General features: G+C 39.1%; 1 protein-coding gene across 5 annotated transcripts in view; it reads right to left on the bottom strand.

The window, feature by feature from the left end:
• The window catches only part of LOC140191366 (MAGUK p55 subfamily member 2-like), a 585,916-nt gene that overhangs the window by 12,419 nt on the left and 561,063 nt on the right, over positions 1–12,434 (bottom strand). For all 5 annotated transcript variants that reach the window (XM_072248711.1, XM_072248713.1, XM_072248710.1 and 2 more), the window contains 3 exons: positions 11,490–11,651; positions 5,435–5,637; positions 734–862 (listed from right to left, as the gene is read on the bottom strand). In XM_072248711.1, the coding sequence (XP_072104812.1) occupies positions 734–862; positions 5,435–5,637; positions 11,490–11,651 (494 nt within the window). The remainder of the gene's footprint in view (positions 1–733; positions 863–5,434; positions 5,638–11,489; positions 11,652–12,434) is intronic.

The raw sequence follows: 12,434 nt of genomic DNA, 5'->3' as shown, positions 1-12,434 counted from the left end.
TGGATCCAAACTTTGGAAGTGAAGTTAAAGGTGTAGTCATTCATTGCATTGTGTGGCCAGCAAGGTAACGATGCTTTGATGCCTAATATCTGAAATCACATTAAATTAAGACAGAAATTTTCCAGCAGCTTTTTATGTGTTCCCACCCAACCCCCAGGAACATTTTTCCGGGCTTCAGGCTGATAGCTTGCATGGAAGCAGTCATTCTTGCAGCTGACATCTTTCATCCACACTGCAAACAATAGTCTCATATCATGGGCACAAGGTAAATAAAATGTTCAATCTCAATAATAGCTTTAGATTGTATTTTAATGTTTTTGAGTGTCAGGAACATTCACAAACATTAAACTCTTTTCTATCTTTGCCTGCAAGTGGGGGCTTCACCAGCCGTAAAAAGGTTTGTGTAGGTGGGCTCTATCAGGCATACATGTTGTTGTAATTAAATATCTAAGCACCTTGTGTTCACTGATCAGATTTTCACTGAACAAGTTCATGTCAGTGGACCTGCTTAGGGTGTGTTTAATCAACCATCAGCAGGGAATTACTGAGGAAATTTCTAACTTATATTTCTATGAAATGTTTAATGGTTTACAGTTAATTAAATTTCTTTCTTTTATTATTACCTTTTAAAATGTACTTACACCATGCTAAGTAAACACTGAAATATTTTCACTGAGCTGAGATTTGATGATATTGCCTGGAAATAAAATTGATTTACACAAATGCAACTTACAGTTAATTGTTTCGTTGTAACTCCCACATCAATAGCTGCCCTGTGCATTGCTCGGAGTGTGTCCAGGTCTGGAGCTTCAATAAATACCACGTAAGGCATGAATTCAGATGTCCGCAGAACCTTCAGTGCCTGCAAAAGATTGGAACACTAAAGATTGTCTCAGTATCATGACCTTGATTTAAACAACATCCTAACTCATTCAGCCAGTAAGTGGGAGTGAGTGGGAGTGAGTCAAGGCAAGGGACACTCAAAACTGTACTTGATGTGTGACCCTGAATAATGGGTCTTGACTTGGGGACAATAATGTTGCCACTGGATGCTACTCCAGACTGTCTCAGGTTTGTCAAACAATTATCTTCATGATAATCAGATTTCAAATTTGTTGTGCTATCTGAATTAGAATAAAACTGAGTGGAAAATTCAGGAAAAATGTACTTTGCCTTTGATGTCCCATTTTTATAATGACATGTGTACAAAGTAAGGACTGTAATTAAATAGATGGTTCCACAAAGGACACAGGCACAATTAATTGAGTGCCTCTAGTGCTGTAATGTTTCGTTGAATGTGCAGGGAGGAGAATATTTCAAGGGAATATCTGGAGGACATTTAGAGATCTTTGGCAGAAGAAGCTGATGGGCGAGTGAGGTGGGGTGGGAGACAGCTGAACATTTTGGTTACGAGGAGAAGGTACTCCTATTCACTTTGGGTCTATCTGTAGACTACTCTTTAGTCAATAATGAAGAGATAGCAGGAGACTAGAGAGAAGATGATTGTTCCCAGCCTTCACCAAGAACAGTCTGATAGGGGTTGTGGACATTTGGACAGTGTTATGTTTTGTAACTTCAAAACATTAAACTAATTCAATGGCAGGCATGAGAGTCCGAAATGTCAGCGTAACTTTGTTTACTTTAAGCGAGGTGTGTACGTATCACATGGTGGTGTGATGACCCATGCAATTCACATATTTATACATATAACATGTAATGAATTATTTAAATGAACAAGAATGCTTAATCAAACAATATATTTACAATATTACTTGAATACTACTGAAATATTAAATACACAACATTCCTCCCTGCTTAGCTATAAGCTCCAACTCAATAGAGAATATATCTCAACTATATACCAGTATACTATATAATTATAACTACTATACAGATATCCACAGGTTAGTAAATTTTTAAATGATCTGTTTAGATGTTGCAATTTTGTTCAGATTCATTTTCATTCCTGACTGCAGCTCGTCTGTGTCTCTGTCTATGGTTTCCATTGAAATAGTGATTTCAATGCACTTTTAAAGGTGAGTTATGCTTCAAATAGGAGCCACTTTGGAATGCTTTTTTTTTGTAAGATTCCACAAACTAAATGATCTCTCAGTGCATCATTAAGACCATTACTGAACTGACAATGCTCAGACAATCTCTACAACTTAGCCACGTATGCTGAAATGGACTCCCCTTCCTTTCAATTCTGCTTACGAAACCTAATGCATTCCGCAATCAACAATGGCTTTGGTTATAAATGTTCCTGCAATACCTTCACAAGAACAGCAATGCTCATTTCTGCTGGTTTGGTTGGAGCAGTAAAACTGCTCAGGAAACTGTATACCCTTAAATCTGATGCACTCAGCAAAACTGGTACTCGTTTCTTATTGGCTATTTTATTTGCTTCAAAGTACTGTTCAATAGGCTCAGTATACATAAGCCAGTTATCTCTTGTGGAATCAAATATGTGAATCTTTCCGCTGTAGCCAGCCATTTCTGCTGTTTTTTATGATTATTATCACCTGGTACACACTCCTTATGAACCCATGAATTCTTCCACTTTCTGCCTTTTCTGTCTGTATATGCTGGGCTGTTTTTGTTTACTTGCCATTCCTTGCTGCACCTCGTTAGTTCAAACATCTTGCACACTTCAACAGGTTGGTAGTTGTCTCAGGTTCATTTTAAAAGTACCTCTTCACCACTGTTAAGTTTTGTAACTTCAAAACATTAAACTAATTCAAAGGAAGGCAAAGGACTCTGAAATGTGAGCCTAAATTCATGTTTACTTTAAGCGAGGTATGCACATATCACGGTTGTAGCGTGATGACATTTGCAATTCATGCATTTATACATATAACCCATAATGAATTATTTAAACAAACAAGAATGCTTAATCAAACAATATATTTACAATATTACTCAAATCCCACTGAAATATTAAATACAGAACAGACAGGTGTATAGATGGAGAAGGATTAAAAGGATACGGGCCAAGCACAAGCAAGTAGGAATATCACAGGTAGACATCTTGGTCAACATGGGTGAGTTGGGCTGAAAAGCTTATTTCTATGCTGTATAACTCTATGACTCTTAACCTAGGCCATGATCCAGCTAAGTAAAGGCTGCCTTAATAAATGTGTAGAAATAAATGAGGAGTTAAAGGGGTTTCTAAAAGCTGAGACATTCAGATAGGCCTGAGGAAGTGCTGAAAATTGCATTCTTGTAGGACTAGGAAGAGCAGGTTCTGTTGATATGTCATCCCACCAACCTCCTAGACCAAGGCTGCAGCCTTAAATCGATAGTTTCTACTGACAGCCAGACACTGTCCCCTGCGCCCCTGCGCCCCTGCCTGGACTTCCTTCCATCTGATTGTGGCTTGGTCTTCCATTCAGACTGTGAACCCAGTACAAAAAGATCTTGCTCTGGGTAGCAACATGTAACAAGTGTTGTGTCACAGGCACCAGTGATGGGTCCTAAACCTGTTATAACTTATATAAATGACTTAGATGAAGGCTACTAAATCTGGTTGTTAAATCTCTTATGGCATAAAGATAGGTAGGAATGCAAACTATGAATCGCACATGAGGAGGATGCAAAAGGACACAGATCGGTTAAGAGAATGAGAAAAGATCTGTCTGATGGAGTATGATGTGGCAAAAGGTTTTAATAACAATTTTGGTAGGAAAAATATGAAGAACGATATTATCAAAATGAGGGATTGTAGAACTCTGAGTTGGAGATGTATTTGAGCTTTCTAGTGAATGATTCATGAAAAGGCTTGTAAAGCAAGTTGTTTTGAAAGCTAAAATAATGTTATTGTTTATTACACGGGAATTGAATGCAAAGGTAGGACAGATATGAGCTTTATTTATGTAGGGTATTAATGAGACAGCACCTAGAGAACTCCATATGTATTGGTCTCCTTATTTAAGGAAATATGGCAATGTGTTTACTAGAATGCATGGCCTGTTCTTTGAGGAAAAGATTAGACAGTGTAGATCTGCATTCACTGCAGCTCAGAAAAGAGTTAATTGAAACATAAAAGCTCCTGAGGGACCTTGGCCGGGTGGATGAGGAGAGGATGTTTCTTCTGTGGGAGAATCAGAAACTAGAGATTGCTGTTTAAAAGTAAGGAGTCACATATTTAAGACTGCATGTTTTACCCCCCTCTTGCTAGGCTTTGAAATTCTCTTCCCCAAAAGATGCCTGAAGCACAAATTAGAATATTTTTAAGTCAAAATAGCTAGATATTTAGTATGCAAATCAATGAAATATTAGATAGGAATGCAGAGTTGATGTTATAGTCAGGCTGGCCATGATCTTATTAAATGGTACAGCTGGCTTGAGGGGCCAAATGGTTTCCTGCAATCATTTTGTAGGTTTGAATTATGTCTGTAGGTCTACATGATTCATTTTGATAGACCAAGCACTATATTCTCTGGATAAGAAAGCTTCACCATTCTGGTGTGTGATGAAAGTATGAACATGACTGAGATATACTTCATCAGCAAGATATGACAGCTTTCATATTTATTTGCAATATACATTTATAGAAAATGAGACACACCCCTAATATGTAATATCAGTGCTCATGTACCTAATATAGTGGGATAGCTGTTTTGATATGAGTACGGAAATATTCATTGACTGGCACAGTAAAACTCTTTCATTTCAACTACTCCTATTGATCCTTTGCTGTGCTGACTGATATGTAAGTAACCATTAATTTATTCTAAAATCATAATTTCAAAATATTTCTGAACTTCACAAATGAGGAGTGACTGAGAACAGACCCAAATTTATAATTTGTAGGTTTCAATGAGAATACCCCCAAAACTATCAAATACTGAAAGGCTTAAATAGGGTGAATGTGGAGAGGATGTTTCCTACAGTGGGGGAGTCTAGGACCAGAGGGCTCAGCCTTAAAATAGAAAGGACATCCCTTTAGAACAGAGATGAGGAGAAATTTCTTTAACCAGAGGGTGGTGAATTTCTGAAATTCATTGCCACAGATGGCCGTGGAGGCCCAGTCACTGAGTATATTGATAGGTTCTTTATTATTCAGGGTGTCAGAGGTTAACGGGAGAAGGCACAAGAATGGGGTTGGAATGGATAATAAATCAGCTATGATGGAATGATAGAGCAGCCTTGATGAGCCGAATGGCATGATTCTCTTCCTATGCCTTATGGTCATATAATTTATAAGACACTAAATTTAAATTTGATCTTCATTGCTGCAAAAGAGTTTTCCAGTACTGTGATAATCATCCAGTGCATGAGTTTTATGGATTTCAACAGCAATTGGAATATATTTATCGCAGTGTTTAATATGTATCTCAGGAAAAGTGTATACTCTAGAATTCTCCACATTTATTTTGAATTTCAAATTGTATGCAATAGCAATGTTATGCCTCAGTTTTGATTCTGCCCATACCTGTGGGTTTGCATCCAGGATGCATATTTTTCCACTTTCAACAACCTCATGAATGGAATCAATCTTTGTTCCGTAAAGGTTTCCTTCATATTCGCCATGTTCCAGATACCGACCGCCTTTGATGTCACTTTCCATTTCAGCACGGGACACGAAGGCATAGATATGGCCATCATTTTCGTCTTCCTTTGGTTTCCGTGAAGTAACTATAACGAGGAAATACACATGAAGCTATAAGGATTTGGGACGAGTGGAAAAAGAAATACAGACAAAAGACAACGGCAAACAGACAAAAGAAAAGGTCATTTCATTTGTTGCTGACCCTTCTTTTCACTTGATAGAGATATTATCAGAAATGACTAGATATGAGACAGGAGTTATATGAAAAGAAGCCATTCTATCCATATAACTGGACAGGAAATTAAAGTTGTCTGAATTGAAATGGTAGATCAGTTAATTGGTATCTGAGGGATGAAGACACTTTCCCCTGCAGCATTACCAGTCTTTACTGTAGCTTCAATTACATGTGGCACTAATTTTGGAACTGGTAATCTTGAGTCATTGCATGGTGGGCCCAAGTCTCAAAGTAGCATGATTAGAACTTCCCACTAAGTAGCGATAGAAAATTTGAACATTTGGCAGGAGAATATATAGCCTCATTGATATCTGTTTCAGCTAGTAGAGTTACATTGTATAAATTGCCCGGAAGCTTGTCAAAAGTGCTGAAGCAATCCATGATGTTGATGCCTCCAGGATAATCATGTTTTGCCTTCAAACTTCAATCATAAATAGGTTAATAAAGGAAGTTGTTCCTGTGAAACCAGGAGCACCTGGAAGAAATATGATGTCTTTATCATTGTAAACAGCCTCTGTAATCGTATCCAAAGCACCTCCCTGTCACCTCACTAAACTTTTTCTTTGATATACTTGTCTAGCTGGTTTATAACTTAATGGCCTTCCTACAGAAACTCAGCATTAACATGCATTTTCAAATTCTCTTTGCAGTTCAGGTAAACATCAAAAATACTTGTGTTGGGTTCACCCTTATATTACCTCAAACATAAATGTGAAAAAATCTCATCAATATTCAATAGGGAAAATGAAGCCCACTTAGGGCAAAGGGGCGGGGGGACTTTTAGAAAAAAATATAGTATAATGAATATCTTTCTGCCAATCCTAACTTGCATGCAAGGTTTCAGATTTGTGGGTTGTTTCTATCCAAGCTTTGACCAAAAACATGGACTTATTTTGTGATGTGTATATTTGGATTTCTAGCATTTGTAGTTTCTTTTGATTTTCATGTTTTAAATTTAGACTTGCTTCACAGCAATCTTCCCAGATAACTTCCAGGAATTGCTGGCAGGCCAGATAGGTCCTTCAGTCCAAGCTATTACAAGCCCTGGCAGCAAAGTAGCTTCAATTGCTTGCCCTCTGACGAGGTGACTGGCAAAGCTGTTAACAACAACAATAATGGTGAAAAAATGTTTCCTATTACTGAATTCCCATGCTCACAATGCGAGCCTGGAGTCACACATAGGCTAAAAGAAAGCTAATTTCATTCCACAAAATATACTGGTGCACCTAAAAACTGTTTCACAGCAAGAACTGTGCAAAAATAGATGGGACCCTTGATGGCAGGAGTTTTTGGTACTTGCACGTAAGCTCTGCATTTCCTGCATGCAATTTGCTGAATTGCATACAAAATAAATACGTATCTGTGTTATATTCTACAATGTTGGCTACATATATTGTGCAGTTTATTTCTCTCCGAATGCCCCAGGAAAGTAGACCACCCTAACAACAAAATTTTGAGAAATGTGGGCATCATTGCAGCACCAAGGAATATTATACAGAAGACTCTCAGATAAGATCCGCCCCTTCTAGAAGTACTTCATCCTTGGTTCAGACCTCCTTTTCTGCTATTGCCTGCTATCTATTGATGGTGTAATCTTACAAAAGAAATGTGTGCTTATTCAAGTTACTACTGCATGCCAGAAGATTTCAGGCAATTATAGATGCAATTACCACTCTTGTACTGAGCTAAATTTCTACATTACAAGTCCTTAATCAGGATCAGAAGCATTAACAATTGTGAAATTTGTTGTCTTGTGGCAGCAGTACAATGCAACACATGAAGAATTACGATTAGTTACCAGAAAAAATAAATTAATAATGCAAAAGAGGAATAGTGAGGTAGTGTTCATGGACTGTTTAGAAATCTGATGGTGGGAGAAGAAGCTGTTCCAAGCACACTGAGTGTGCATCTTTGGGCTCTGTACCTTCTCAATTGATGATAATAATGAAGAAAGCATGCCCCAAATGATAAGAGTCCTTAATGATGTCTGCTGTTTCTTGAGGCACTGCCTTTTAAAGATGTCTTGATGGTAGGGAGGTTTGAGCCTGTGATGGAGCTGGCTAAGTTTACAACCTCTTACGATCCAGTGCATTGGAGCCTTCATACCAGGCTATGATGAAACAAGTCACAATCTGTGTAAATTTGCTAGAGTCTGTGGTGACATACCAAATCTCAAACTTCTAATGAAGTGTAGCTGCTGGCGTGCTTTCTTCGCCATTGCATCAATATATTGGGTCCAGGATAGATCCTCTGAGAACATGAAGTTGCTCACCCTTTCCACTGCTGACTGCTCAATGAGGTTTGGTGCATGTTTTGCTGGTTTTTCTTTGCATAATCTATTGCTTGGCCTTGCGTGCAAGGTTGTTGTTGTGACACCACTCAATCTATCTGACTCCTGTACACCTCCTTTACAGCTTTTACAAGTATCCAGGAGTTTCACAGCTACTGTTTCTAACACTGGCCCAGAAATTCACCTACACCTTGAAAAGGGCCCATAGAAATGTTGTGCAGCTGTCACATCAAATCCAGCAGTGCCCAAGCATTAGGCATTAATGAATGCCCGCTGTCTTCTTCTTAGGCAGTTTCACAGGTTGAAGGATGACATGGTTCTACTCCAATTTTGTGGAAAGTCCAGACACTTCCAGAGATGGAGCAGAAGTGTCAGGCGAGGGGCTGGTGGGTAGTCTCCTCCACCACATATGCAAGGTTTTGTGAACTCCTGACATAACAATTTGAGGCTGTTAATACCATCACATTCTCTACCTTGGCCAGAAACTCCCAAGCTTTAGTGGGAAAGTTGCATTTTTTTCGAGGAAACTTTGAGCAGAGCTTTGGTAATCCCGAGTATAGAGCACTTGTTTTATGAGTCTGGTGTCACACCATCTGGGGATATCAGCTGGAGGGAGGGCACATCCTTCCAGTGAGTGTGGGGAGTTTTATTCATGACACCCTTTCTGGTACTTTGAGATGCCTGCTGTCAGTAGCCAGGTCTCAGGAGAATATAGGAGGGCAGTGATCACTGTTGACCAGTGGGCTGTGAGTTTTGTGTCAGGTCTCAGGTGCAGAGATTCAAACACTTTTTTCTCAACTGATCAAAGGCTATGCTGGTGCATTGAATGTGATGGCAAATTTCATCATCGATGCTTATCTTTGCTGAGGGGTGGCTCCAAAGAAATAACAACTTGATCTTATGTTCACCTTTATTGTTGGTAATGGGACGTGGTGGAGGCTGTGTGCAAGGCCGATTCTTTCATACAGTTCAGTAGTGAATCACCAATGGCTTGTAGCTCAGCCTCTGAACGTGAACAAATGGCAGTGCCACTACATGATGCAGCTTGACTATGAGGACTACATTACTTGGCTTTGAAGTACAGTGGCTGTAAATTGAACAACCTCCCATTAGGTATGAAAATTAATTCCATTCCCATGGGAAGTTATTAAGAGGTGGGGCGCAGCATTGCAGTGACAACACCAGAAAAAATTGTTAAGGCAATGACACAACCTTAATAATTTTGGACCTGATTGACGTTGCGGGGCCTGGGTCTGAGACTGAGAAGCAAATCGACGTTTAGCCAATTTAAGCACCGAGCCAGGTTAAAAAGATTAAGGCAATGAGGGTGAGGGTGAAGGACAAAGCGGTGTTTAGTTCACTACTCTGTGAAGTTTACTCACCTCAGTGCTGAACTGGCTGTGTAGCTGTGGCCTGCAGCCATTGGGCTCCTGTGTCACCTCAGACCTGAACTAGCTCTGTGGCCATGGACTCACTTTCGGGGACTCTGTGGTTCATGTTGTGTGTGTTATTTGTTTACTTTTTTATTGTCTGCATGACTTGTTCTTTTTTCGCACATTGGATATTTGATGGTCTTTGTCATGTGGAGACTTTGGTGGATTCTATTGTGTTTCTTTGTTTTGTGGCTGCCTGCAAGAAGATAAATCTCAAGGTTGTGTATGGCATGTATACTTTGACGATAATTGTACTTTGAACTTTGAACAGCCTTATTTAACACCACAGCAGCTCTTTGGGCATAGGGAAGAGGTGGTTGAGGAGGACCGTGGTGATGACTTTCCTTGTGGCAGGAAGCAGAGTGATCTCCTTGGCATGAATAAGGAGAGAGTCTGCCACTGGCTGTGAGTAAAATTCTCTGTTTTTGGATGCTAATAAATACATTTGTACTGATTTATTCCAGCTGATGCTTCCTTACATTACATAATAACAGATCTCAACTCTTTTTTTTATCACCACTCACCACTAAGCCTCAAAACTAGTGGCTTGATTATTAGCTGTATGAGGAAGCTGATGATAGTAGAATTAAGAGGTCTTGATGGTGATAATTCCATCTTCCAAAGTTGAAAATGCTAGTTAAATATTGAGACCTCATGGTTCACAAGTTACGTGTTCCAGTAGTATAACAATGAATTTACCTGCAACATTACAAAGACTTGAGCGAGAAAAGGACATGAGAAGTTCTTGGCAAGTAGGATTAAGGAAAATGCCAAGGCATTCTACACGGAGAGTGACTAGACAAAGGACTGAACAGGTATAAAAGAGGAAATCTTTGCCTGGAGTCAGAGGAGTTAGAGGAAGTCCTTAATGAACACTTTGCTTCAGTATTCACCAGTGACAGGGACCTTGATGTATATGCTGGAACATGTTGACATTAGAAAAGAGTAGGTCATTTCAGCAGAATTAAGCCATTTGGCCCATTGAGTCTGGTCTGCTGGAGCTTTTGAAAAACATTAGGATTGGGATTGGACAGGATATAACCCATGTTACTATGGGAAGCAAGAAAAGAAATTGCTGCACCTTTGGTGATGACCTTTGTGTCTCCACTGGCCACAGGAGAACCAGAAAATTGGAGGGTGGCAAATGTTATTCCCTTGTTCAAGAAAGGGAAGAGGGCTAATCCTGGGAATTACAGCTCAGTGAGTCTTACGTCAGTGGTGGACAAATTATTGGAGAGGATTCTTAGAGACAAGATATGGGTTAAATGCGGAAAAATGGGATAGCTCAAGTGGACAACTGGACTGCCATGGATCGTTGGGCTGAAGGGTGTGTCTCCATGGTCTATAAATTTACGACTCAAAGTAATAATCCAGAAAATTAAATCCAGATCCTATTTTGAAAGATACCAGAATTTAAATTCAGTTGGCTTTTAATATCCTTGAATAAAAGTGTATTAGTAACAGTGACTGTATAACTATGGAATTCTTGTACAAATTTATGGCATTGTTCTAAGATAAAAAGATATGTTCAAGAGCCATCTACTAGACATGTCAAATTTAGAAGAACATGTGAGATGACCCAACAACTGAGAAATCATACAACTTTACCAAAGAGAAGTGTATTTCTAATTAGCCATCCTAAAAACACTTCCAATTCTATTTTCAGCTGAAAATATCTGACTTGAAAAAGTCATGATACATTGTGTTTTGGACCTGGTGTTTAATTTTGATCACATGACTTAAAAGTAATTCATTTATATATGATATAATTAGATTGGTTATCTTGGTCCAAATGATTTCACTTTCCAAGATCAGACTGGAATTCAGAGATCACAGATCTTAAAACCCTCCCTATTCCACCTCTCCTTTGCTCCAAATCCAAGTCAATCATCATAAACCAACTAAATAACCAGAATAGTGATCATAAGATGATCTGGTATTCAAAGGATGTAGGAAAACAAATCAATATCGTCTACTCACAAGGAATGGTTGTTCCAAATCTCATTGGGTCAGACATGATGAGTCTGTTCTTCAGGCTTCTTCTTCCAACACCTTGTGCTCCTATGAGAACCAAAGTTTTCCTCTGAAATGGTGGCATCTTTGCTACTTCCTCGTAGATCAGAAGCTCATGTCGATCAAATTCTGGAATTAAACCAGGATCAGAATCAGGTCCAGTATCACTGGCATATGTCATGAAATTTGTTAACTTTACAGAAGCAGTACAATGAAATACATGATAAATAATTATCAAGAAAAAACTGATTTACAGTAAACATATACATATATATCTATTAAATAGTTAAGTTTAAGCAGTGCAAAAAAAGACAAATAAAAAAGTAGTGAGTTAGTGTTCATGGATTCAATGTCTATTTAGAATTCGGATGGCAGAGAGGAAGAAGCTGTTCCTGAATTGCTGAGTGTGTGCCTTCAGGCTTCTGTACCTCCTTCCCGATGGTAACAGTGAGAAAACAGCATGTCCTGGGTGGAGAGGGCCTTAATGATGGACACTGCCTTCCAAGGCACCGCTCCTTGAAGATGTCTTGAATACTATGGAGGCTAGAACCCATGATGCGGCTGACTAATTTTATGATCTTGTGCTGTAGCCCTACCCCCCATACCAGACGGTGATGCAGTCAGTCAGAATGCACTCCACGGTACATTTGTAGAAGTTTTCGAGTGTTTTAGTTGTCATGTGTGACGCCAAGCAGAGCTACCAGATGGATGATGCTAATGAGAGAGATAACGGAAGACAATGGAGAAACATTCAAAATGCTAATAAGAGAGAAGAGAGAGATTAACGAGAAAGAAACACAATTCAGATATTGACAGACCGCTTGTTTTGAACCTGAACTGTTTGAAGTTTGATGGACAGGTGATACCCCAGCAGGGGGATAAAAAGAGCAGGTTTGCTAAGGCACGACACAC

The sequence above is a fragment of the Mobula birostris genome, chromosome X, assembly GCF_030028105.1.
Source record: "Mobula birostris isolate sMobBir1 chromosome X, sMobBir1.hap1, whole genome shotgun sequence".
Lineage (NCBI taxonomy): Eukaryota > Metazoa > Chordata > Chondrichthyes > Myliobatiformes > Myliobatidae > Mobula > Mobula birostris.
Note: the sequence above shows the minus strand (reverse complement) of the source record. Positions and strands in the feature narration are given on the sequence as shown.